Source organism: Chiloscyllium plagiosum, unplaced genomic scaffold (assembly GCF_037043375.1).
Source record: "Chiloscyllium plagiosum isolate Xiang-an unplaced genomic scaffold, Cpla_swu_hap1 HiC_scaffold_27, whole genome shotgun sequence".
NCBI classification, from domain to species: Eukaryota; Metazoa; Chordata; class Chondrichthyes; order Orectolobiformes; family Hemiscylliidae; genus Chiloscyllium; species Chiloscyllium plagiosum.
In genome coordinates, this window is record NW_028270165.1 from 81,708,721 (window position 1) to 81,733,953 (window position 25,233).

General features: G+C 47.5%; 2 protein-coding genes across 3 annotated transcripts in view; both read right to left on the reverse strand.

The window, feature by feature from the left end:
* Positions 1 to 25,233, reverse strand: part of LOC148144699 (uncharacterized) — a 107,821-nt gene continuing 82,588 nt past the window's right edge. Inside the window, exons 4-6 of the mRNA XM_087975435.1 lie at positions 24,192 to 24,862; positions 18,905 to 19,007; positions 1 to 1,552 (exon numbers count right to left, since the gene is read on the reverse strand). Of these exons, the coding sequence (XP_087831561.1) occupies positions 710 to 1,552; positions 18,905 to 19,007; positions 24,192 to 24,862 (1,617 nt within the window). The 3' untranslated portion in view covers positions 1 to 709. The remainder of the gene's footprint in view (positions 1,553 to 18,904; positions 19,008 to 24,191; positions 24,863 to 25,233) is intronic.
* LOC148144700 (uncharacterized) lies at positions 12,254 to 24,193 on the reverse strand. 2 transcript variants are annotated; one of them, XM_087975045.1, is made up of 4 exons: positions 23,277 to 24,193; positions 20,772 to 20,843; positions 18,689 to 18,861; positions 12,254 to 14,012 (listed from the first exon to the last, which is right to left on the reverse strand). In XM_087975045.1, the coding sequence occupies exon 4, from the start codon at positions 13,605 to 13,607 to the stop codon at positions 12,864 to 12,866; it is 744 nt and encodes a 247-aa protein (XP_087831171.1). In that variant the 5' UTR covers positions 13,608 to 14,012; positions 18,689 to 18,861; positions 20,772 to 20,843; positions 23,277 to 24,193; the 3' UTR covers positions 12,254 to 12,863. The 2 variants fall into 2 exon arrangements, with proteins under 2 accessions (XP_087831171.1, XP_087831172.1); XM_087975046.1 differs by lacking the exons at positions 20,772 to 20,843; positions 23,277 to 24,193 and having other exon boundaries at positions 18,689 to 19,547.

A 25,233-nucleotide genomic window follows, 5' to 3' on the forward strand; every position in this document is an offset into this window, starting at 1 on the left:
CACTGCTCCATCTGACACACGACATTGGAAACTTAGTGCAGGAGGCTGAAAGAAATGAGCAGCTTTAAAACAAAAACCTGTTGGAGCTCAAAGCTTTCAAAGTCTGAGCCCAGCAGTAAGTTCAGGTTACCTTTATTGTGACCCAACTTTGTGACAGCTCCAGATCACCTCAGCAAAAAGGTGTTGAAAAAGTAGCTGCTTTTTAACAGCTCAAGGTCAAAGCACAGCCCCCCACCCCACTTTCTTTACTATTGGTCACCACTGACTTGTCCCTTTGTAATTGGATCCTTGGTACAGCCTTAACCCGGAGGAAGTATTGCTTCACTCAGCGATTTCAACCCAGACCTTGTCTCCAAGTAAGTTTCTCCCCGCCCATGTGCCGGGAGGGAAAGAAGTGGGGCGAAGCAGGTGGACTCAACCACACTGCTGTCGGTCTGCAGCCACGTGTAGGCTAGACCAGGTAAAGGATGCAGCTGCGATGACTGAGTGAATCCTTTGCCACAACAGCAGTTTCCTTCTCTAAAAAGGACGTGACTGAATCAGAATGGGGCTTCCCCCCCACCCCACCCGATGGTTTCATTGTTAGATTCTGACCTCCAGATTTCTGACCGAATTCCAAATCCGCTATCTGCTGCGGTGGGATTCAAACCTGGGAGTTCCAGAACTGGGTTGGTAGCCCAGTCCATAATGGTACTCGACAGTCGCTCCTTCAATCCCCCTGCGATGGCACGTGAACTCCTTGGTGCCTCCGCAGGGTAGCTGCCCGGGTAAAGCCCTTCCCACATTCGGGACAGCTGAAGGGCCTCTCCCCAGTGTGGACCCGCCGATGCTTCACCAGAGCGGAGGAATCGCTGAAGGCCTTCCCACATTCGGGACAGGGGAATGGCCTCTCCCCCGTGTGGACACGCTGGTGCTTCAGCAGGTCAGAGGAATTGCTAAAGGCCTTCCCACATTCGGGACAGCTGAAGGGCCTCTCCCCCGTGTGGACCCGCTGGTGTTTCAGTCGGGTGGAGGAATCGCTGAAGGCCTTCCCGCACTTGGGACAGATGAAGGGCTTCTCCCCCGTGTGGACTCGCTGGTGCTTCAGCAGGGTGGAGGAATCGCTGAAAGCCTTCCCACACTCGGGGCAGCTGAAAGGCTTCTCCCCAGTGTGGACCCGCTGGTGCGTCCGCAACTTGCCCTCCTGAGTGAATCCCTTCCTGCACTCGGAACAAGGGAATGGCCTCTCCCCAGTGTGGACCCGCCAGTGGGTCAGTCGGGTGGAGGAGGTGCTGAAGGCCTTCCCACACACAGTGCAGGAGTACGGCCTCTCACCCGTGTGGACCCGTCGGTGGGTCTGCAGGTCAGAAGAATAGCTGAAGTCCTTCCCGCAATCGGGGCAGCTGAAGGGCCTCTCCCCGGTGTGGACCCATCGGTGCCTCAGTAGGGCGGAGGAATTGCTGAAGGCCTTCCCACACCTGGGGCAGATGAATGGCCTCTCTCCGGTGTGACTGCGCCAATGAATCTCCAGGGCAGATGGAGCACAGAAGCCTTTCCCGCAGTCGCCACACTTCTACGATTCCTCCACGGGGTGGGATTCCTCAGGTTTCTCCATGGCCGAAGCTTCAGCTGTACACAAATGCGTGTAGAGCCCCTCCTCACCGTGAATTCCTCTTTCCAGGCTGTACAACTGTTTCTGGCTCCACACTCAGTGCGCTGCCAACAGTAGGGTCACTCACCCAGACCCACCGATGCTGAAAATGTACTCAAACAGGAACCAAAAAGCTTTGCTCCTTCTCACAGAATCACAGTCAAACATTGTTGCAGTCAGTCATTGAAAACAAAGTGAGGACTGTAGTTACTGGACAGTCAGTGCTGGAAAAGCACAGCTGGTCAGACAGCATCTGAGGAGCAGGAGCGTCGACGTTTCAGGCATAAGCCCTTCATCTGTTAATTTTGAAACTTCCGTCCTCAGATCGCCAAATACTCTGTAAAAAGAGATTAAAAAAGTCATCAGTGTCAGTCCAGGGTAGAAATTCAGAACAAGCATTTCTACTTTCTTTTTTTTAGTTATTCCACAAAATTGAAAGCACCATCTCACTCTCTCTCTCTCTCGGTTCTCACATTAACGTCTCTGGGAAGTGGGGGGAAAGGAGACATCAAAGCATTAACACCGACACCAGAGAGAAACTGTACATATATTAGTAGAAAGCCAGAGTCATAGAGATACACAGCACAGAAACAGACCCTTTGGTCAATCTCTTCCGTGCCAACCAGATACCCAAAATCAATCTAGTCCCATTTGTCAGTACTTGGCCCATATCCCTCGGAACCCTTCCTATTCAAACACCCATCCAGATGCCAGCATCCACCATTTCCTCTGGCAGCTCATTCCTTACACACATGACATTCTGCATGAAAACGTTGCCCCTTAGGTCCCTTTTAAATCTTCTCCCCACCTTAAACCTATTATCTTCTGGTTCTGGACTCCCCCATCCCAAGGTAAAGACCTGGTATATTTACACTATCCATGCCCCTCATGCGTTTATAAAAAGTCTATAAGGTCACCCCTAAGTCTCTGGCGCGGAAGGGAAAACAGCCCCATCCCATCCCTCCTCACCTGGGTAATTAAGACACATTCCTGAGTTTGCAGAGTCTGCCCCCTCCCTGGAATCACTCCAGTTGCTCGAACTGAACAGATTTTACCCCCACTCCCTCCCAGGAAGAAGAGTTGTCCAGAGGGAGGGAGTTTCACTCTGAAACGGACAGGGCCACTTCCGCGTTATGGCGTCATAGATGATGCGAGGGGGCGGGGAAAGGCCGACAACAGCTCCGCCCACTGCGCCTGCGCTGCCCTGCAGTTTGCAATTGGGTAATCCCTTCCTTTCAGAGAATTCCCAGAGTGTGGAAGCAGGCCACTGTGGTGAAACGGTTAAAAATTATGTCCCAATACATGTGTGAATCTAACCGGAATGGAGGTGTTGCTTAGTCCCGTGTGAATCTTATTACACACCTCCCCGTGTGAATCTTCTTATCTGTATGTAACCAGAATGGAATGTGTTTTTTAGCCTTGCTCTGCTGTTCACATGAATGTTTATATCTGGAAAAGAGTATATCAGCTGGAAAAGTCTCCAGTTCGGTGAGTCTGCTCCGGGGTTACGTCTAACCGCCGAGCGTGGGTTGTTGGCAACTGCTCTACGAGAACTGACGGCTCCCAGTTCCGGTAACATGTAGAGTGAGTATAAGCCAGACCCGTTGTAAGTACGAGACCTGGTTGTGGCGACGCTGCGGGGAATAAAACACTTATATTCTAGCAGACTCGCCTCTTGGTCGTTTGTTCTGTGTCAGACTACTCTCCTACGAACCTGACCTTGAGAATTTTTTGAAACATTTGGCGCTGCGAGCAGGGTCAATCGCAATTGAGGAGAGATTTTGATACAGAACAATGTTTTGGAAAAAGACTAAGAAACCAGAAGAACAAACTGTGGAGGTCCCGACCGTCCCGGGATGGCATGGACCGTGGCATGACGTGGCAGTTTGTTTGAGAAATGGTGGGGGACGACCGGAGGAACCCCAGGGTCGCTGCTGTCCACCCTTGAGAGGATCCCAGTCCTGCCGAAGAACCCCTTGCCTGGGGTACAGCGGAGGAGGTGGGCATGTCCAAAAAGCTGAAGCGGAGTTAACAGAATTGAATGGGATTGAACTGAACTGAACTGAGTGGAACTGAAGTGAATCAAATTGAACGGAACAAAATGGAACTGAGCTAAATTGAATTGAAATGGACGGAACTGAATTGAACACAATTGAATTGAACTGAACAGACCTGAACTGAGCTGAATTGAACTACACTGAATTGACTGAACTGAAATTAACTGAAACGAATTGAACTGAATTAAGCATAATGTAACACATGTATTGGGCCAAGCAGTGGAATGTGGTGTAAAATTATGTCCCAATACATGTGTGAATCATAATGTAACACATGTATTGGGCCAAGCAGTGGAATGTGGTGAAACGGTTAAAAATTATGTCCCAATACATGTGTGAATCTAACCGGAATGGAGGTGTTGCTTCGTCCCGTGTGAATCTTATTACACACCTCCCCGTGTGAATCTTCTTATCTGTTTGTAACCAGAATGGAATGTGTTTTTTAGCCTTGCTCTGCTGTTCACATGAATGTTTATATCTGGAAAAGAGTATATCAGCTGGAAAAGTCTCCAGTTCGGTGAGTCTGCTCCGGGGTTACGTCTAACCGCCGAGCGTGGGTTGTTGGCAACTGCTCTATGAGAACTGACGGCTCCCAGTTCCGGTAACATGTAGAGTGAGTATAAGCCAGACCCGTTGTAAGTACGAGACCTGGTTGTGGCGACGCTGCGGGGAATAAAACACTTATATTCTAGCAGACTCGCCTCTTGGTCGTTTGTTCTGTGTCAGACTACTCTCCTACGAACCTGACCTTGAGAATTTTTTGAAACAGCCACTCGGCCCAAGGAGTCCATACCGATCCTCCGAAGGGTAACCCACCTACACCCATTCCCCTATTGCCCTGACTAATGCACCTAACGTGCACATCCCTGAGTACTACGGGTAATTTAGCTTGGCCAATCCAACCTAACCTGGACAAAGTTAAAAATCAAACACCCAACAGGTTGATTTGGAAGGACTGGTGTTAACAGCGCTGCTCCTTCATCAGGTGATTGTGGAGAATAAGATCATAAGGCACAGAATTCATGGAAAAACATTACAGTGCCCTGCCACTGAAATGATATATTGAACAGACCTGGATTAAGTCTTTCATCGTTTAGAATGGGTTGCAGGTATCAATAATATGTAAATCCTAGAACTTCCTGTCAGTTATGTGTGTGCATGCATGCATGAGGGAGAGAAAAATTCTTTTTCCGTGCTGTATATCTCTATGTCTGTACGATAACAAATGCTTTATTTACGTTGGTGTAAATATTGTTGTAAATCATAGCTGGATACTAATAGTTAGATGTAAGGGAGAGAGTATTCCTCAAGTAGGGCAGTATAAGAATCCCGGGAAATCTCTATTTCTGGTTTACTTCCTAATGAACAAACATTTGGGGGTAGCATAGTGGCTGAGTGGTGAGTACTGCTACCTCACAGCACGAGGGACCTGGATTTGATTCTGTGTGGAGTTTGCACATTCTCCCCGGGTCTGAGTGGGTTTCCACCGAGTGCTCCTGTTTCCTCCCACAGTCCAAAGTTGCGCAGGTCAGGTGAATTCGTCATGCTAAATTGCCCATAATGTTAGGTGCATTAGATAGGGGTAAATATAGGGGAATGGGTCTGGGTGGGTTACTCTTCGGAGGGTCAGTGTGGACTTTTTGGGTGGAAGGGCTTGTTTCCATACTATAGGAATCCAATCTAATTAAGCACAAGCACCTATATATTTAACTTTGTTTCATTTTTCTTGTTTGATTCCATGCTATGACTACACTCTTGTGTCTGATTGGTTTGAGAGACTGGGAGATTGTGGGTTGGGTCTCAATTCACAATGTTTTATTGTTCCAGAAGGTGTAAAGGGGTGGGGGTGGGGTCAAAGCTTCAGCAGAAATCCAGCAGAGCTGAGAGCAGACCCACATTTTACTCTGTTGGAACAGGAAAATCAACAGAGGACAGAGAAACCAGGACCTGAAATCGGAGCTGACACCAGATTACCCTGTGATCAGTGCTTTCATTAGCACCTCTCGCATTGTCTTGCTTTCCATTTGACTACCCCCCTCAATTTTCAGGATCCAATCCTTGTCATTCTGAAGCCATGTCTCCATTAGGAGTCACACATCATAATTATTCTCTTCAATGTGTGCAGTCAATTCATTCGCTTTTGTTACAATGCAGCACACATTCAGACACACCCTTTTTAGTTTCCATTTTTGTGATCTGTAGAATCCAGTTTTGATTGCTGGTATATTTACTCTCCTTGTCCCTTTCTAGCATTCTCTGATGTTCATTTCCACATCACGACATTGCTCACCAGCCTTGATTTGGATTGGCCAGGCTAAATTTCCCAAAGTGTCCAGGGATGTGCAGGTTTGGTGGGTTAGCCATGAGAAATGCAGGGTTATAGTTTCATAGTAATAGAGCAGGAGTAGGCCATTGGCTCATCGAGCCTCCTCAGCCATTCATTAAGCTCATGACTGACCTATCCATCGTCTCAGCTACTCCTACCTCCATTGTCCCAACTACCCTTAATTCCCCTACCATTGCAAAAACCCATCCAACTGTGTCTTGAATATACTTAATGAAGCTGCCTCTCCCGATTCTTTGGCAGAAAATTCCATAGATTCACTACTCTCCAGGAAAAGCAGTTCCTCCTCATCTCTGTCCTAAATCTATTCCCCCTATTGAGTCCGAGTCTCATCTACCAGCAGAAATGACTGGAAAGGGTAGGGCTTCATCCCCACAGTTCAATGAATTCTCACTTTCCCAGATGTATTCACTCATTCAGTTGCTGTCTCACAAATAAAAGATTTAATTGCAACTTCTTCTGTTCCCAGACAAGGCAAAACATCTTTGAAAGCTGCTCTGAAAGTCCAGTCTTCACAACCACACATCTGCTTTCACCGAAGATGATTAGAGTCATAAGCACAGAAACAGACCCTTCAACCCAACTCATCTGTGCCAACAAGAAATCCTAAATTAATCTAAATCATTTGCCAGCATTTGGCCCATATCCCCCTAAACTTTTCCACTTCATATTCCCATCCAGATGCCTTTGAAATTTTGTCGTAATTGTATCAGACTCCATCACCCTCTTTGAAAACGTTGCTCCTCTGGTCCCTTTTAAATCATTCCCTCTCACCTCAAACATATGCCGTCTAGTTTTGGACTCCCCTACCCTGGGTACTCATCCTATCCTGCCCCTTATAAACATCTATAAGGTCACCCCTCAACCTCCAGTGCTCCACGGAAAATTTTCACCGGCCTATTTAACCTCTTTCTGTGTCTTAAACTCTCCAACTCTGGCAACAGCCTTGAAAAACCTTTCTGAACCCTTTCAAGGTTTCACAACATCTTTCCTGTAGCAGCGAGCCCAGAACTGAAGACAGTATTCTAAAAGTGGCCTAACCAATGTCCTGTACAGCCACTCCATGACCTCCTAAAACTCACTTTCAAGGAACCATGAACCTGCACTCCAAGATCTCTGTTCTGTGACACTCCCCTTAAATGTGCCAGTCCTGCCTGGATTGCTTGACCAAAATGCAACACCTCATATTTCTCTAAATTAAACTCCATCTGCCACTCCTCGGTCCATTGGCCCATCCGATCAATTCTACTTTACAGCAAACTCTTTTTCCTCTCTTATTCCCTGGAAGCTGAAAATCTCCATCTCACACACTCTCCCTCCATTCTCACTTTGCTGAACCTAATCCCTGCTGTACCTCATCCTGAAGGGTCTGGTTCATGCTGATTAACAGGTGGCACAAAGCTAGTTCCTTTTTTGACTAAAAGCTTTTCCCTGGCTCAAGGAGACTCTGTCCATGACTTTTTCAGAGAGGTAATAAACCGGCCGAGTTCTGATCAGTCTGGTTTGAATGTGGATGAAACGGATTTTGAAAGGCCTTTTGTTTTTATGTAAACAGGTGTGACTTCAGGCCAAATTGGTCATGTTTTAGAAGTGACCTGTATAAAGAAAGGGGAGTAAGCTGAGCAGTTTTAGTTCAGTGTTGAACTGGTTGACAGTTCAACAGGGAGCTCTGTGGAAACTCTCTCTCTTTTCCGCCTCTCAACTTCAACCTATAAGCATGTGTTCCATTTATACTGGTTTTCAAAGGGAGTTGGCTTATTGGGACTGTTGTGCATATTCAGAACAGCATAACTGAGTCTAGTTGGATAGGCTGAGTTCTGTAGGGGTTATTTATTCTGATCTTTGTGTTTCATTGTGTAATTTTGTGAATAAATTTTTGTCTGTTTTAAAATCTAGTAGTCAACCGAGCTAACTTACTCCAGGTAATTTTCACTGTGCACTTACCAAATCAAATTGCAAAGTTAAGGTCTGGGGCTGCCTGCTTAAGAATGTTTTGAGTGGTCTGGCTTAGTCCATAACACAGGCCCACACTCTCACTCAGGGGAGATATAATTGAAACATACAGAACATTGAAAGGCCTAAACAAAGTGGGCATTGGGAAGATGTTTCCATTGGTGGGAGAGACCAGAGACTAGAAAAGGGAAGACCTTTTAGAAGGGAGATAAAGGAGAAACTTTTCAGCCAGAGAGTGGTGAATCTGTGGAATTTATTGCAACATGAGGCTGTGGAGGCTAGGTCACTGAGGGTATTTAAAACTGAGATAGATAGTTTCTTGAGTATCAAGGGGATCAAGGGTTACGGGGAGGAAGTGGGAGAATGATGTTGAGAAACTTATCAACCACGGTTGTGTGGTATGAGCAGACTTGATGGGCTGAATGGCCTAATTTCTGCTCCTAGGTTTTATGGTCTCTTGCTGTCTTGGACACAGTGTGAGAGAATTGGGAGCAGGAGTAGGCCATTTGGTCTTTTGAGCATGCACCAGCACTGAACAGATCATAACTGGATATGAATATACCTACATCTAAGCATAGGCTGGGACCTTTTTCACAGGAGCACAGGAAGTTGAGAAGTTTATAAAACCAAGAGGGTTGTCAATGAGGTGAGTGGCTGGTGCTGTTTCCTTCAGATCGGGGTTTCAAGATTAGGGAGCAAACATTTAAAGAGAGAGGAGAAAGATTTTAAAAAGACATGAGGAACACCTTTTTTTGAAAGAGAGTAGTTTGTGTGTGAAATCAATGTCCTAAGGAAGTGGTGAATATAGGTACAGTAACAACATTTAAAAGACATTTGGATAAGTACATGAGTAGGAAAGGTTCAGAGGGATATGGGCCAAACTACATGAGACTAGTTTAGTTTGTGAATATATTCAGCATGGACTAGTTGGACTGAAGTGTCTGTTTCTGTGCTGTATGACTCTGTAACTGTTCTGTACTGGTCTTAAAACTATTATTTTTGCCTTCCCCCATCACCATCCACTTTTTTGTTGTTCAGAAATCAGATGAACGCAGGCTTGAATATATTCAATGGCTGCCTGATCGCAGAAAGCAATCCCAACTTCTGAACTCTTGGTAATATACCACTTGCCTTGGTGATTGCCAGTCTGACAACTGGCAGTGACTGGTGTGGAAGGATGTTGAGGCCCCTTTGTACATCCACACATCATTCCTGACGAAGGGCACGTGTCCAAATCACCAACAATCCTGGTTATCGGATACTGCCTGACCTGCTGTGCTTTTCCAGCACCACACTTTTCGACTCTAATCTCCAGCATGTACAGTGCTCACTTTGTCCACATCCCACTATATCACCATTTAAACAATGGACCTTTTTTCTGCATTTTCTTCCACAGCAAAGGCAAAATCATCACATTGTGGTAATGCGTTTGCCAATGAGGACACAGACCTGAACCAACGCTTGCAGAGTCTGTTCCCCCAACCCCCCGATTCACCCCATTTCCTTTCAGTTGCGGCAAGTCAACAACTGAAGCTCAGAATTTAGAAAAGAGAGTGCCGTACTCACAGATGTTGGACAGAGGAAGGAGGTTGCAGTATGGGGTGAAGTTCAATCTTTATTCAGAGAGAGAGGAGCAACAACAGCAACTTCCGAAACTCATGCTCCAACTACCGCATTCAGACAATAGGGGCGCTCTGATTGGCAGGAGGACCAGTCTCTTTCCGGTCCTCCAGTGCTTCCTATTGGTCCATCAAAAGAAGGGCGCGAGCCGCGTGCGCGGACAGCGAGCAGCTGGCGCAGTTTTTTTGCTGGCTCCGAGGAGCATGCGCAGTGCTTGCTGCCACAGAGCCGCTGGAGACCCTGGGAGGTGGTATTACTGACAGATTTGAAGTGTCCAAATGCCAATAGGAGAAAAAAGGCTGGAGCCTCTTACTTTCCCCCATCTGTGGCTCGACTTCTTAGTCCTTTTGCATTTGTTTGGCTGCTCAACTTTTGTATATCTTTTCCCCAGGGTCGGGGTCCTAAACGAGAGGGCATAGGTTTAGGGTAAGTGGGGAAAATTTGAGAGAAAAACAGTGTGAAAGTTAACTGGCCTTAAGAATTGCCCTCTCTTACACCACAACAAAAGTAGATTGTTCACAGCCTATTGGATCACTCAGTGGGAAGAATGTTGTGAAACTTGTAAGGGTTGAGAAACGACTTGTAAGGATGTTGTTAGGTTTGGAGCTACAGGGAGAGGCTGAAAAGGCTGGGACTGTTTTCCCTGGAGTATTGGAAGCTGAGGGGGGTAACCTTATAGAGGTCTATAAAATCATGAGGGGCATAGATAATGTAAATACACAAGGTATTTCCCCTGGGGTGGGGAGGTCCAGAAGTAGAAGTAGTTTAGGGGGGGGGGGGAAAACTTAAAAGTGTCCTATGGGGCAACTTGTTTCACGCAGAGAGTGGTGCGTAAATTGAATGAGCTGCCAGAGGAAGTGATACAATTACAACATTTATACGGTATCTGGATAGGGACATGAATAGGAAGGTTTACAGGGATATGGGCAAAGTGCTGGCAAATGAGACTAGGTTAATTTAGGATATCTGGTTGGTCGGAACTGAAGGCTTTGTTTCTGTGCTCTACAATTCTATAATTCTTTTTTGACATAGTCTGAGCCAATTTCACAAGACTAGGAATAGGCCATTCACCCATTACAGCCTGTCCTCAGCTGTGGCCTAACTGCACATATTTCAATGTGAGTTTCAAAAGATGTCTGCAGCTTTTTTAATGAAATTGAACATGCTTTAATAATGTTTCTGAATATATCATTTTAGCTATTCTTAATTTTAAAAATAAGCCATTTCCCAGGTAGAGTCACCACCATCCATTCTCTCTCCCTCTTCTTATCGGTTCCTGAATCCTGGCACCAGGCAGACACCAATGTAATCTGGCCTCCAGCTGGCAACTGCAGAGAACGGAGACAATCCCTGACCCAATCAGAAGGCTGTCCTGAGGGGAATGACTGTCTTCCAGAATAAAGTGTCCGGTTAAGATCCCCCCCACCCACCACCACCACCGTGTCTGCAGCCTGGCTTCCAGCTGAATCTATCTGAGCCGAAGGTCCTCCAGCGTGTGTTTACCCTGGATGATAGCATCCAGAGCCTCCCACCTTCTGTGAGACAAGTGCCACTCTATCCTCTCCAATGTGTGTTATGTCACTGCTTAACTGTTTTCAGTGGCTGAGCAGAGGTTGATGGCCAAGTTCATAACCCATGAGGATAACCTTGGGTGACCCCACTCCACCCTACACACTCTCACCCTCACACAGACCCTCTCTCATACACATGGTCTCTCTCAGACACACACAAATCCACCAATGCACACACCCTCTCACAGGCTCATACTCCATCATACAAAAACACACACACACACTCACACTACTCTCTCATGCACGCACATACATACATGTCCATGGGATGAATTTGCGTTTGCAGTATTATATTTGCAGATAGATTCAACGTGTGCTTTTTGTGGAAAAATCGGCAGGCAGTTAATGAAAGCAATCAATCCATGTAATATTTTATCAACTCATACTTTGGAAATAGAACCAGTCTGATTCAAGTTTGGGATACAGACAGACCGAACCTCTCACCTTTCATGCATTGTCTGAGCTGAGATGTTACCTATTTTTATAAAACCTTAAGTCATCTTGAGAACATGAATTAAAAGTGCTTCTGGAATTTACATATTAATGAACAGAAACCTGCAAACCATTCTAAACGATGGAAGACTTAACAGCAATCAAGGTTTGTTCAATATATCCTATCAGTTGCATGACACTGTGATCTTTTGCTATAAAATCTGTGTCTTCTGATCCTGCTCCACAGCTACCTGATGAAGGAGCAGTGCTTTGAAAGCTAGTGCTTCCAAATAAACCTGTTGGACAATAACCAGGTGTTGTGAGATTTTAACTTTGTGCACACCAGTCCAACACTGACACCTCCACAACGTTTCTGGTGAACACTTCCGCCAGGAAACTTTACACTGCTGATTAAACATTGCAGTGCCTGCATTCCTAAAAAAATTACAATTTCTAATGATACTAGCTACTCATTCACTGCTCCATCTGATACATGACATTGGAAATTTAGCGCAGGAAGCTGAAAGAAATGAGCAGCTTTTAAACAAAAACCTCTTGGAGCTCAAAGCTTTCAATGAGAGTCTGAGCCCGGCAGTAAGTTCAGGTAACCTTTATTGCGACCCAACCTTGTTACAGCTTCGGATCCCCCCAGCAAAAAGGTGTAGAAAAAGTATCTTTTTTTTTAAAAAACAGCTCAAGGTCAAAGCGCACACACTTCTCCCCCCGCCCCTCACCCCCACTTTCTTTACTATTTGTCAGCACAGAGTTGCCCTTTTGTAATTGAATCCTTGGTATAGCCATAAACTAGAAGAAGTATTACCTCATACACCAATTTAAACCCATACCTTGTCTCCAAGTAGGTTTCTCCCCCCTCATCGGCTGGAGTTGGGGGGGGGGGGGGGGGAAGGAGTGCAGAATAGTCAACCAGACTGCTGTGGGTCTGAAGTTACGTGTAAGCCAGTCCAGGTAAAGGATGCACTGGGACGAGTGAGTGAATCCGTTCCCACATCAGCAGTTTCCTTCCCTTAAAAGGTTGAGAGTGAATCAGATGGGGGTTCCCCCTCCCCTCCCTGACAATTGTTTCGTTGTTAGATTCTGAACTCGATTTCTAACCAAATTCCAATTCCGCCATGTGCCTTGGCAGCTCCCGGAACTGGGTTGATAGTCCAGTCAATAAAGGCACTCAGCCGTTGCTGTTTTAAACCCCCTGCGATGGCATGTGAACTCTCTGGTGTCTCTGCAGGTGGGAGGAGCGGCTAAAGCTCTTCCCGCACTGATAGCAGGTGAACGGCCTCTCCCCTGTGTGGACCCCGCTGGTGCCTCAGCAGGTCAGAGGCCTGGATAAAGCCCTTCTCGCACTCTGGGCAGCTGAAGGGCCTCTCCCCCGTGTGGACCCGCTGGTGCTTCAGCCTGTCGGAGGAACTGTTGAAGGCCTTCCTGCACTCTGTGCAGGGGAATGGCCTCTCCCGTGTGTGGACCCGCTGGTGGGTCAGCAGGGCGAAGGAATTGCTGAAGCCCTTCCCGCATTCGGTGCAGAGGAACAGCCTCTCCCCAGTGTGGACATGACGGTGGGCCAACAGGGTGGAGGTCTGGCTAAAGCCCTTCCCACATGCGGAGCACCTGAAGGGCCGCTCCCCCGTGTGGACCCACTGGTGCCTCAACAGGTCAGAGCAATTGCTGAAGGCCTTCCCACACTCGGAGCAGCTGAAGGGCCTCTCCCTGGTGTGGACACGCCGGTGCCTCACCAGGTCGGAGGAATTCCTGAAGGCCTTCCCGCACTCGGGGCAGCTGAAGGGCCTCTCCCTGGTGTGGACCCGCCGGTGCCTCACTAAGTCGGAGGAATTGCTGAAGGCCTTCCCACACTCTGTGCAGGGGAATGGCCTTTCCCCGGTGTGACTGCGACGATGAATCGCCAGAGTAGATGGGAAATGGAAGCCTTTCCCACAGTCGCCACACTTCCACGGTTTCTCCACGGGGCAGGATTCCTCGGGTTTCTCCATGGCCAAAGCTTCAGCTGCACACAACACATGTAGAGCTCCTCCCCTCCGTGAATTCCTCTTCCCAGGCCTTATAACTGTTTCAGGCTCCACACTCCGTGCACTCCAACAGTAGGGTCTCTCGTCCAGTCCCACTGATGCAGAGAACGGACTGAAACATGAACCAAAACGTTTTGCTCCTTCTCACAGAATCAGTCAAAAATGGTTGTGGTCCTGATGGATTGAGTGACTGTCAGACATTGACGTCAAAGTGAGGACTGCAGACACTGGAGAGTCAGTATCGAAAAGTGCAGCACTGGAAAAGCACAGCAAGTCAGGCAGCACCTGAGGAGCAGGAGACTCGACATTTTGGGCATAAGTTCTTCATCTGTTGATTTTTAAACTTCCGTCTTCAGATCTTCAAATACTCTGTCAAAAGAGATTACAAAATTCATTACTGTCAGTCCAGAATAAAAATTCAGAACAAGCAATTTGTTTGTGTTGTTATTCCACAAAATTGAAAGCACTATCCCACACTCTCTCCTCCCCCCGCCCTCCGCTCTAACTCATTCTCCTGAAGATGTTGATTCAGGATCTTATAGGGGCAGAAAAGCAAAGACGTCAAAACTGACATCTCTGAGTTTTGGATAACTCCACCTGAAATTTAATATCTTTCACAACACTGGGATATTGCTGAGAGTGAGCATGTCGGATTTTGGGAAGCAAAAAAATGTCAATTCAGGGTAAATCTGCAATGCAGCTTCTTGAAGAACAACCAGACAAAATGGTTAACATTCCCAGGAAGTGGGGGGAAAGCAAAAATGAGACATCAAGGCATTGACACCGCCACCAGAGAGAAACTGAACATAGACATGACAAACATTTGTGGAAAGCCAGAGTCATCGAGATGCACAGCACAGAAACAGACACTTCAGTCAAATTCCTCTGTGCCCAACCAGATATCCAAAATTAATCTCGTCCCAGCGCTTTGCCCATATCCCTTTGAACCTTTCCTTTTCATACATTCATGCTGATGACTTTTAAATGTTGTCATTGTACCAGCCTTCACCACTTCCTTTGGCAGCTCATTCCATACATGCACCATCCTCTGCGTGAAAATGTTGCCCCTTAGGTCTCTTTGCAGTCTCCCTCCCCCTGCCCTCACCTTAAATCTATTACCCTCGAGTTCTGGACTCCCCATCCCAAGGAAAAGACCTCGTCTATTTACTCAATCCATGCCCCTCATGATTTTAAAAAAGTCTATCAGGTTACCCCTCACACTCTGATGCACTAGGGAAAACAGCAACACCCTATCCTTCCAACCCTCCTTCCCTGGGTAATTAAGACACATATCTGAGTTTGCAGAGTCTGCTCCCTCCCTGGGTTCACTCCAGTTGCTACAAGTGAACAAATTTCCTCCCCCCACACTCCACCCACTGCTTCCCCCCTCCTCCCCTTCCTGAACAGTTTACAAAAATCCCTTCTCTTCACAGAACCCTCACTGTTCTAACAAGTCCACACCAACCTCCGAATGGCAACCTCACCACACCCATTTCCCTACTCCTATTGCTCTACATTTACCCCTTGACTATTACATCTAACCTGCACATCCCTGGGCACTGTGGGTAATTTAGCATCGCCAATCCACCCTAACCTGCACATCCCTGAGCACTATGGGTAATTTGACCTTGCCAATCAAACCTTACCTGGACAAAGTTAAAAATCACACAACACCAGGTTATCGTCCAATGGGTTTATTTGGAAGCACTAGCATTTGGAGCGCTGCTCCTTCATCAGGTGGTTGTGGAGTGTAAGATCATAAGACACAATTTCTGGAAAAGCATTAGTGTCCTGGCATTGAAATATATATTGAACAAACCTGGATCGTTAAGTCTTTCATCTTTTACAATGGATTGCAGATATCATTAATATGTAAATCCCTGGGCAGAGAATTACATAGATTCACGATTCTCTGGGAAAAGCAGTTCCTCCTCATCTCTATCCTAAATCTACTCCAACTAATCTTGAGGTCTGGTCTCACCTCCCAGCAGAAATGACTGGATAGGGTAGGGTTTCATCCCCACAGTGCAATGAAATCCCACTTTCCACCAAAATCTCAGATGTACTCACTGACTCAGGTGCTGTCTCATAAATGAAAGATTTCATTGTAACTTCTTCTGCTCCCAGTAAGGACAAAACATATTTGAAGGCTGCTCTGAAAGTCCAGTCTTCACAATGACACTTCTGGTTTCACCAAAGACCCAGACAGTCATACAGCACAGAAATAGACCCTTCAGTCCAACTCATATGTGCCGCCCAGATATCCTAACTTAATCTAGTCCCATTTACCAGCATTTGGCCCATATCCCTCTAAATGCTTCCTATTCTTGTACCCATCCAGATGCCTTTTAAATGCTGTAATTGTATCAGGCTCCACCCCTTCCTATGACAGCTCATTCAATATATGCACCACCTTCTGCGTGAAACAAGTTGCCCTTCATCTCCCTTTTAGATCATTCCCCTCTCCCCGCAAACATTTGCTCTCTAGTTTTGCATTCACCCTATCCATGCCCCTTATAAATATTTATAAGGTCACCCCTGAACATCCAATGCTCCAGGAAAGTATTCCTGACCGATTCAGCCTCTCTCTGTAGATCAAACCCTCCAACTCTGGCAACAGCCTTTCAAGTCTTTTCTGACCCCTTTCAAAGTTTCACACCATCTTTCCTGTAGCAGGGAGACCAGAACTGAATGCAGTATTTTAAAAGTGGCCTAACCAATGTCCTGGACAGCCACAACATGACCTCCCAACTCCGATACTCAATGCTCTGACTAATAAAGGAAAGCATACAAAATGCCTTCTTCACTGTTCTGGCTACCTGAGACTGCACTTTCAAGGAACAATGAACCTGCACTCCAAGGTCTCTTTGTTCTGAAACACTCCCTTAACTGTCCTGCCTGGATTGCCTTACCATAATGCAAACATCACTTTTCCCTAAATTAATCTCCATCTGCCACTCCCTGGCCCATTGCCCCATCCAATCAATTCTAATTTATAGCAAACTCTCTGTAATTCTTATTCCCTGGAAGTACAAAATCTCCATCCCACACACTCCCTCCATTCTCACTTTATTGAACCTAATCCCTGCTGTACCTCATCCTGAAGGGTCTGGTTCATGCTGATTAACAGGGTCACACTCAGGGGAATCTAACTGAAACAAACAGAATACTCAATGGCCTGGACGAGTTGATGTTGGGAAGATGTTTCCATTGGAAGGAGAGACTAGCAGCCGAGGGCACAGCCTTAGAGTAAAGGGAAGACCTTTCAGAACCGAGATTAGGAGAAATTTCTTTAGCCAGAGAGTGGTGAACTGATGGAATTCATTGCCACAGAAGGCTGTGGAGGCCAGGTAACTGAGGATAGTTAACACTTCCTGAAGCAGTTCTTGAGTATCAAGGGGATTGAGGGTTACAGGGAGAAAACAGGAGAATGGGGCTGAGACACTTATCAGCCGCAGATCCAGTGGGCTGAATGGCTTAATTTCTGCTCTCATGAATAGGAAAGGTTCAGAGATATATAGGCCAAGGTAGGACTAGTTTAGTTTATGAATGTAGTCAGCATGAAATCAAGTATCTGTTTCTGTGCTGTATGATTCTGTAACTGTTCTTAAAACCATTTTTTCTGTTCCCTCATAACCATCCAATTCATTGTTGTTCAAAAATCAGATGAACTCAGCCTTGAATATATTCAATGACTCCCTAACGCAGGAATGCCTCACCCCACTTCTGAACTCAATTCCTCTTGCTAATACACCACTTGCCCTGCTGACTGCTTAGTGCACCTGTCTGACAACGGGTATTGACTGGTGTAGAAAGACACTGAAACCTCTGTACATCCACATAACGTTCCTGATGAACGGCTCGTGTTCAAAACATCAACTCTCCTGGTCCTCGGATGCTGTCTGACCCGCTGTTCTTTTCCAGAGTCACACTTGTCAACTCTGATCTCCAGCATCTGCACTCCTCACTTTCTCCATATCCCAACATGTCACCATTAAAACAATGCACCTCCTTTCTGCTTTCTCACAGCAAAGGCTATATTATCACATTGTGGTAATGCATTTGCCATGTGTTTGCCAATTGAGACACAAATCTTTGAAAGTTGCCACCCAGGTAAATAGTGCGGTGAAGAAGGCAAATGGCGTACTAGCTTTTATTGGTCGAGGAATTGAGTTCCGGAGTACTGAGGTCATGTTGCAGTTGTATAAGACTCTGGTGCGGCCGCATCTGGAGTATTGTGTGCAGTTTTGGTCGCCATACTATAGGAAGGATGTGGAGGCACTGGAACGGGTGCAGAGGCGGTTTACCAGGATGTTGCCTGGTATGGTAGAAAGATCGTATGAGGAAAGGCTGAGGCACTTGGGGTTGTTTTCATTGGAGAAAAGAAGGTTTGGGGTGACTTGATAGAGGTATACAAGATGATTAGGGGTTTAGATAGGGTCGACAGTGAGAATCTTTTGCCACGTATGGAGTCAGCTATTACAAGGGGGCATAGCTTTAAATTAAGAGGGGGTAGGTATAGGACAGATGTTAGGGGTAGGTTCTTTCCTCAGCGAGTCGTGAGTTCGTGGAATGCCCTGCCAGTAGCAGTGGTGGACTCTCCCTCATTATGGGCATTTAAGCGGGCATTGGATAGGCATATGGAGGATAGTGGGCTAGTGTAGGTTAGGTGGGCTTGGATCGGCGCAACATCGAGGTCCGAAGGGCCTGTACTGCGCTGTATTCTTCTATAAATCTGGACCAACATTTCTAGACAAAAAAAGTGAGTACTGCAGATGCCGGAGATTAGAGTCGAGAGTGTGGTGCTGGAAAAGCACGCAGGTCAGGCAGCATCTGAGGAGCAGAAAAACGTCGATTTTCTTGCTCCTCGGACGCTGCCTGACCTGCTATGCTTTTCCAGCACCACACTCTCGACCAATATTTCTACACTCTGTCCCCTCCCTGAATTCACTCCCTTTCCTTTCAGTTGTTGCAAGTCAACAATTGAACGCCAGAATGAAAAAAAAAGTGGAATAGATGGCGAGAAAAGAGAGTGCTGTACTCACAGTTGTTGGACAGAGGAAGAAAGTTGCAGTTTGGGGTAAAGCTCAATCTTCATTCAGAGAGACAGGAGCAGCAGCAGCAACTTCAGAAGCTCATTATCCAACTTCCGCATTCAGGCAATAGCGGTGCTCTGATTGGCAGGAGGACAAGACACCTTCCGGTCCTCCCTAGTTCCCTATTGGTACATCAAAAGTAGGTCATGAGTCGTTTGTGTGTACAACCAGGAGCATGCTCGGTCTTTTGCTGACACCAGCGGACATGCGCAGTGCTTGCTGACACCGAGGAGCATGCGCATTATGCTCTTCAGAGATGCTTACGTTACTGACAGATTTGAAGTGTCCAATTCGACTGCATTCTGGGGAAGGTGGGACCTGTACAAGCAGGATGGGTTGCACCTGAACCAGAAGGGCACCAATATCCTGGGGGGTAGGTTTGCTAGCACTCTTCGGGGGGTTTTAAACTAATTTGGCAGGGGGGTGGGATCCGGACTTGTAGTCCAGCAAGTCGGCTAGCTGTTTGTCAGGATGTCCAAGAATGTAGGGAGGCTGTGAAGAAGGTAGCACAGACAGGGAATACTTGCGGACACAGAGATGGGTTCAAATGCGTATACTTCAGCGCAAGGAGTATCAGAAATAAGGTGGGTGAACTTAAGGCGTGGATCGGTACCTGGGACTACGATGTTGTGGCCATCACGGAAACGTGGATAGAAGAGGGACAGGAATGATTATTGGGGGTTCCTGGTTGCAGATGTTTCAGTAAGATTAGGGAGGGTGGTAAAAAAGGAGGGGGGGTGGCATTGCTAATTAGAAATGGTATAACGGCTGCAGAAAGGCAGTTCGAGGGGGATCTGCCTTTGGAGGTAGTATGGGCTGAAGTCAGAAATAGGAAAGGTGCAGTCACCTTGTTGGGTGTTTACTATAGGCCCCCCAATAGCAGCAGAGATGTGGAGAAACAGATTTTGGAAAGGTGCAGAAGCCACAGGGTAGTAGTCATGGGCGATTTCAACTTCCCAAATATTGATTGGGAGCTCTTCAGATCAAATAGATTGGATGGGGCAGTGTTTGCGCAGTGTGTCCAGGAAGCTTTTCTAACTAGTATGTAGATTGTCCGACCAGAGGGGAGACCATATTGGATTTGGTACTCGGTAATGAACCGGGACAAGTGATGGGCTTGTTAGTGGGTGAACATTTTGGTGATGGTGACCACAATTCTGTGACTTTCACCTTGGTTATGGAGAGAGATAGGTGCGTGCAACAGGGTAGGTTTTACAATTGGGGGAAGGGTAATTATGATGCTGTAAGACAGGATCTGAGGAGCATAAGTTGGGAGCATAGGCTGTCAGGGAAGGATGTCGTGGAAATGTGGAACTTTTCCAAGGAACAGATACGACGTGTCCTTGATATGTATGTACCTGTCAGGCAGGAAAGAGATGGTCGTGTGAGGGAACCTTGGTTGACGAGGGAGGTTGAATGTCTTGTAAAGAGGAAGAAGGAGGCTTACATAAGGTTGAGGAAACAGGGTTCAGACAGAGCAGTGGAGGGATACAGGATAGCCAGAAGGGACCTGAAGAAAGGGATTAGGAGAGCAAAGAGAAGGCATGAAAAATCTTTGGCGGATAGGATCAAGGATAACCCAAAGGCATTTTAAGCGTATGTGAGAAACATGAGAATGACGAGAACGAGGGTAGGTCCGATCAAGGACAGTAGTGGGAGACTGTGTATTGATGAGAAAAAACGTGAGACATTTAATTTATCTCAAGAAATGCCAGAACTCGAGGACATTAGTTTTGGGTGATTGGGGAAAGGTTTAAAAGGGACCTGAGGGGTAACTTGTTTCACGCAGAGGATGGCAAATGTATTGAATGAGCTACCGGAGTGGAGGCTGTTACAATTACAACTTTTAAAAGGCATCTGGATGGGTGTACGAATAGGAAGGTTTAAAGGGTTTGGGCCAAGTGTTGGCAAATAGGAGTAGATTAATTTAGGATATCTGGTCGGCACAGACCAAACTGTTTCATTCCATGCTCCATGACTCTATTTCTTCATAGTCTGAACCAATTTGACAATATTAGAATGGGCAACTCACCCCTTACAGCCTGTCCTCAACTGTGGCCAGACTGCACATGTTTCAACGCAAGTTTCAGAAGGATGCCTGCAGCTTTTTTTTAAATAGAATTGAACATGCTTTAATGTTGTTTCTGAGAAGCTATTCTCAATGTTAAAGATCAGCCATTTCTTGTGCACCCCCATCTCCCAGGTAGAGTCATCACCATCTGTCTCTCTCTTCTTAGAAGGGCTTGATACAGCGATCAAAGAGGGATGGAGGCATGAGAAATAATAGGTGGTGGGGAAAGAGAATGGTTGCGGGGGAGGAGCTGAGGGTGGGTGTCAAGAGAGAGAAAATGGACAGGGGGACAGAAAGAGAATGGACAGAGGACAGTGACACTACAAATCCCACCTTTCCCAGGACCACAGTAATCATTTCTCAATATACAAATGGCTAAAGCAGTAGAATCACAGAATCCCTGCAGGCTATTCAGCCCATTCACCTCACACTGACCTTCCAAACAGCATCCCACCAGACCAACCCACTTACCATACCATTCGCACCCGAAAATGCATATCCCTGGACGGACACTTCAGCACAGCTGATCCACCCTAAACTGCAGATCTTTGGACTGTGGGAGGAAACTGGAGCACCTGAAGGAAACCCACGTAGACACAAGGGGGACAATGTACCAAAGTCACCTGAGGCTGGAATCAAACCCAGTACTGTGAGGCAGCAGTACTAACCACTGAGCCACCATGCCACCCAGAGCTTTGATGTTCTGCTTTGTTTTCATAGCTTCTGACTTCTCATGCGCCCTCAGCAGAAGCTCTCCCCTCCTGAGATTTGTGGACCACACCCACTGCAGCCTCCCTTTCCCACTTCTCCTGTCCTGAGCACGTCGGTTCCTGAACCTGGTGCCAGACAGACACTGATGCCATCTGGCCTCCTGCTGCTAACTGCAGAGAAAGACGACAATCACCTGTCAATATTCTGCCCCTTACCCCCAGCGCCCCCCCTCCCACCACTCAGCCAGTTAGCTCCTCCCCCTGCTGCTCAATCTCAGATCCCCTTTACCTGTGTGATTCACACTCTCACCCTTCTGACCCTGTGGAATGACCTAATCAGAAGGCTCTGTCCAGAGGGGAATGACCATCTTCTGAAATAAAGTGTCCGGTTAACTTTCCCCGTGACATGTCTGCAGCCTGGCTTCCAACTCCATCTCTCTGAGCCAAAGGTTTTCCAGCGTGTGTTTACCCTGAATCACAGCATCCAGAACCTCTCACCTTCTGCAAAGTGAAAGACAAGTCTCACCCTGCCCGCTCCAATGTGTATATGTGTAGATTAGATTTGATTCCCTACAGTATGGAAACTGGCCCTTTGGCCCAAAATGTCCACACTGACCTTCCAAAGAGTAATCCACCCAGACCCATTCCCCTCCCTATATTTACCCCTGACTAATGCACCCAACACTATGTGGAATTTAGCATGGCCAATTCACCTGACCTGCACACCTTTTGGATTGTGGGAGGAAACTGGAGCACCCAGAGGAAACCCGTGCAAGCATTGGGGAGAATGCGCCAACTCCATATAGACAGTTGCCCAAGGTGGGAATCGAACCCGGATCCCTGGTGCTGCGAGACAGCACTGCTAACCACCGAGCCACCAAGTAACTGATTAATTGTTTCTACTGGCCAAGCAGAGGCCGATAGGCAACTTTGGAACCCATGAGGACGGTCTCAACCGGGACCTTCACGACACTTAATACTATCTCTCACTCCCACACATACACACCCAGTCACGCAGACCCTCTCTCACACACATACACCTCCCACACTCAAATCCATGCACACACCTTCTCACAGGCTTATACTCCATTGCATCAACACACTTTATCAAGCATGCACATGCAAACACACACACTGTCTCTCTCATGCGCACACACACACACACAAACCTATGCAGTGAATTTGCATTTGCAGATACATTGTGCTATTTGAGCAAAACACAATCTGCAGGCAGTCAATCTATGTAATATTTTATAAATTCCTACTTTGGAAATAGAACATGTGTGACTCAGGACTGGGATACAGACAGACTTGAACCTCACACCTTTCTTGCATTGTCTGAGCTGAGATGTCACCTAATTTTATAAAATCTTAAGTCATCGGGAGAATGTGATTTAAAAGTAGTTCTGGGATATACATGTTAATGAACCGAAACCTGCAACCCATTCTAAAAGATGAAAGACTGAACTGCAACTGGACTGGTTCAGGAAATCTTATCAACTGCATGACACTGTAATGTTTGGCCATAAATTCTATGTCTTATGATCCTGCTCAACAGCTACCCAATGAAGGAGCAGCGCTCCAAAAGCTAGCACTTCCAAATAAATCTGTTGGGACTATAACCTGGAGTTGTGTAGATTTTAACTTTATCCACCTCAGTCCAACACCAGCAACTCCACATCATTTCTAATTAACACAGCCCACACCTCCTGGTGCTGCCAGTAAACTTTACAATGCCGATAAAACGAAACAGTACCTGCACTCCTGAAATATTTGCAATTTCCAACGATACTAGCTACTCATTCACTGCTCCATCTGATACACGACATTGGAAACTTAGTGCAGGAGGCTGAAAGAAATCAACAGGTTTAAAACAAAAACCATTTGAAGCTCAAAACCTTCAATGAGAGTCTGAGCCTGGCGGTAAGTTCAGGTAACCCTTTATTGTGACCCAACTTTGTTACAGCTTCAGATTCCCCCCAGCAAAAAGGCGTGGAAAAAGTAGCTTTTTATTTAAAAACAGCTCAAGGTCAAAGGGCACACACTCCCTTTCTTAACCTGTAGGAAGTATTGCCTCATTCAGCAATTTCAACGTATACTCTATATCCAAGTAGGTTTCTCCCTGTTCATTTGCTGGGGAGAGGGAGGGGCCCAGTGGGGAAGAGAACGGAGTGGGGGAGGAGGGGGTAGTGGGGGAGGAGGAGGGGATGGGGGAGGAGGAGGGGATGGGGGAGGAGGAGGGGATGGGGGAGGAGGAGGGGATGGGGGGAGGAGGGGGGGAGGAGGAGGGGAGGATGGGTGGGTGGGGGGAGGGGGAGGAGGAGGAGGGGATGGGGGGGGAGAAGGAGGAGGGAATGGGTGGGGCGGTGGAAGGCAGTGTAGAGTCAACCATAGGCCAGACAGGGTAAAGGATGCAGCTGGGACGACTGAGTGAATTCTTTCCCACAACAGCAGTTTCCTTCCTGAAAAATGACGTGAGTGAATCAGATGGGGGTTTTCTTCCCCCTCCCCCCGGAAAATGGCTTCATCATTAGACTTGGAACTCCAGATGACTGACTGAATTCCAATTTCACCATCTGCCACAGCAGGATTCGAACCCGGGAGGCCCTGGAACTGGGTTAATACTCCAGTCGATAATAGCACTCAGCCGTCACTCCTTCAATGCCCCTGCTATGGCACGTGAACTTGCTGGTGCCTCTGCAGGTGGGAGGAGCAGGTTAACACCTTACTGCACCTGGGGCAACTGAAGGGCCTCTCCCCTATGTGGACCTGCTGGTGTTTCTGAAGTGTGATGGCCTGGGTAAAGCACTTCCCGCACTCGGGACAACTAAAGGGCCTCTCCCCCGTGTGGGTCCGCTGGTGGGTCTGGAGGTTGGAGGCCCGGGCAAAGCCCTTCCCGCACTCGGGGCACCTGAAGGGCCTCTCCCCGGTGTGGGACTGCTGGTGTCTCAGCCGGGCAGAGGCCTGGGTAAAGCACTTCCCGCATTCACAGCAGCTGAAGGGCCTCTCCCCTGTGTGGACCCGCTGGTGGGTCTGCAGGGTGGAGGAATCGCTGAAGCCTTTACCGCACTCTGGGCAGCTGAAGGGCCGCTCCCCTGTGTGGAGCCGCTGGTGGATCAGCAGGGAAGAGACGTGGGTAAAGGCCTTCCTGCACTCGGAGCAGCTGAAGGGCCTCTCCCCTGTGTGGACCCGCCGGTGGGTCAGCAGGTGGGAGGAATCACTGAAGGCCTTCCCGCACTCGGGGCAGGAGAGTGGCCTCTCCCCCTTGTGGATTCGCTGGTGCCTCAGCAGGGCGAAGGAATTGCTGAAGACCTTCCCACACTCGTGGCAGCTGAAAGGCCTCTCCCCCGTGTGGACTCGCCTGTGGGTCAGCAGGGCACATGCCTGGGTAAAGCCCTTCCTGCACTCGGAGCAGCTGAAGGGCCTCTCCCCAGTGTGACTGCGCCGGTGAGTCTCCAGAGCAGACGGGGCACAGAAGCCTTTCCCACAGTCGCCACACTTCCACGGTTTCTTCACAAGGCGGGATTCCTCGGGTTTCTCCATGGCCAAAGCTTCAGCCGCACACAAATGTGGGTACAGCCCCACCCTGCCGTGAATTCCTCTTTCCAGGCCGTATAACTGTTTCAGGCTCCATACTAATTTCGCTGCAACGTAGGGTCTCTCATCCAGTCCCACTGATTCAGAAAATGTATTCAAGCCGGTAGCAAACGCTT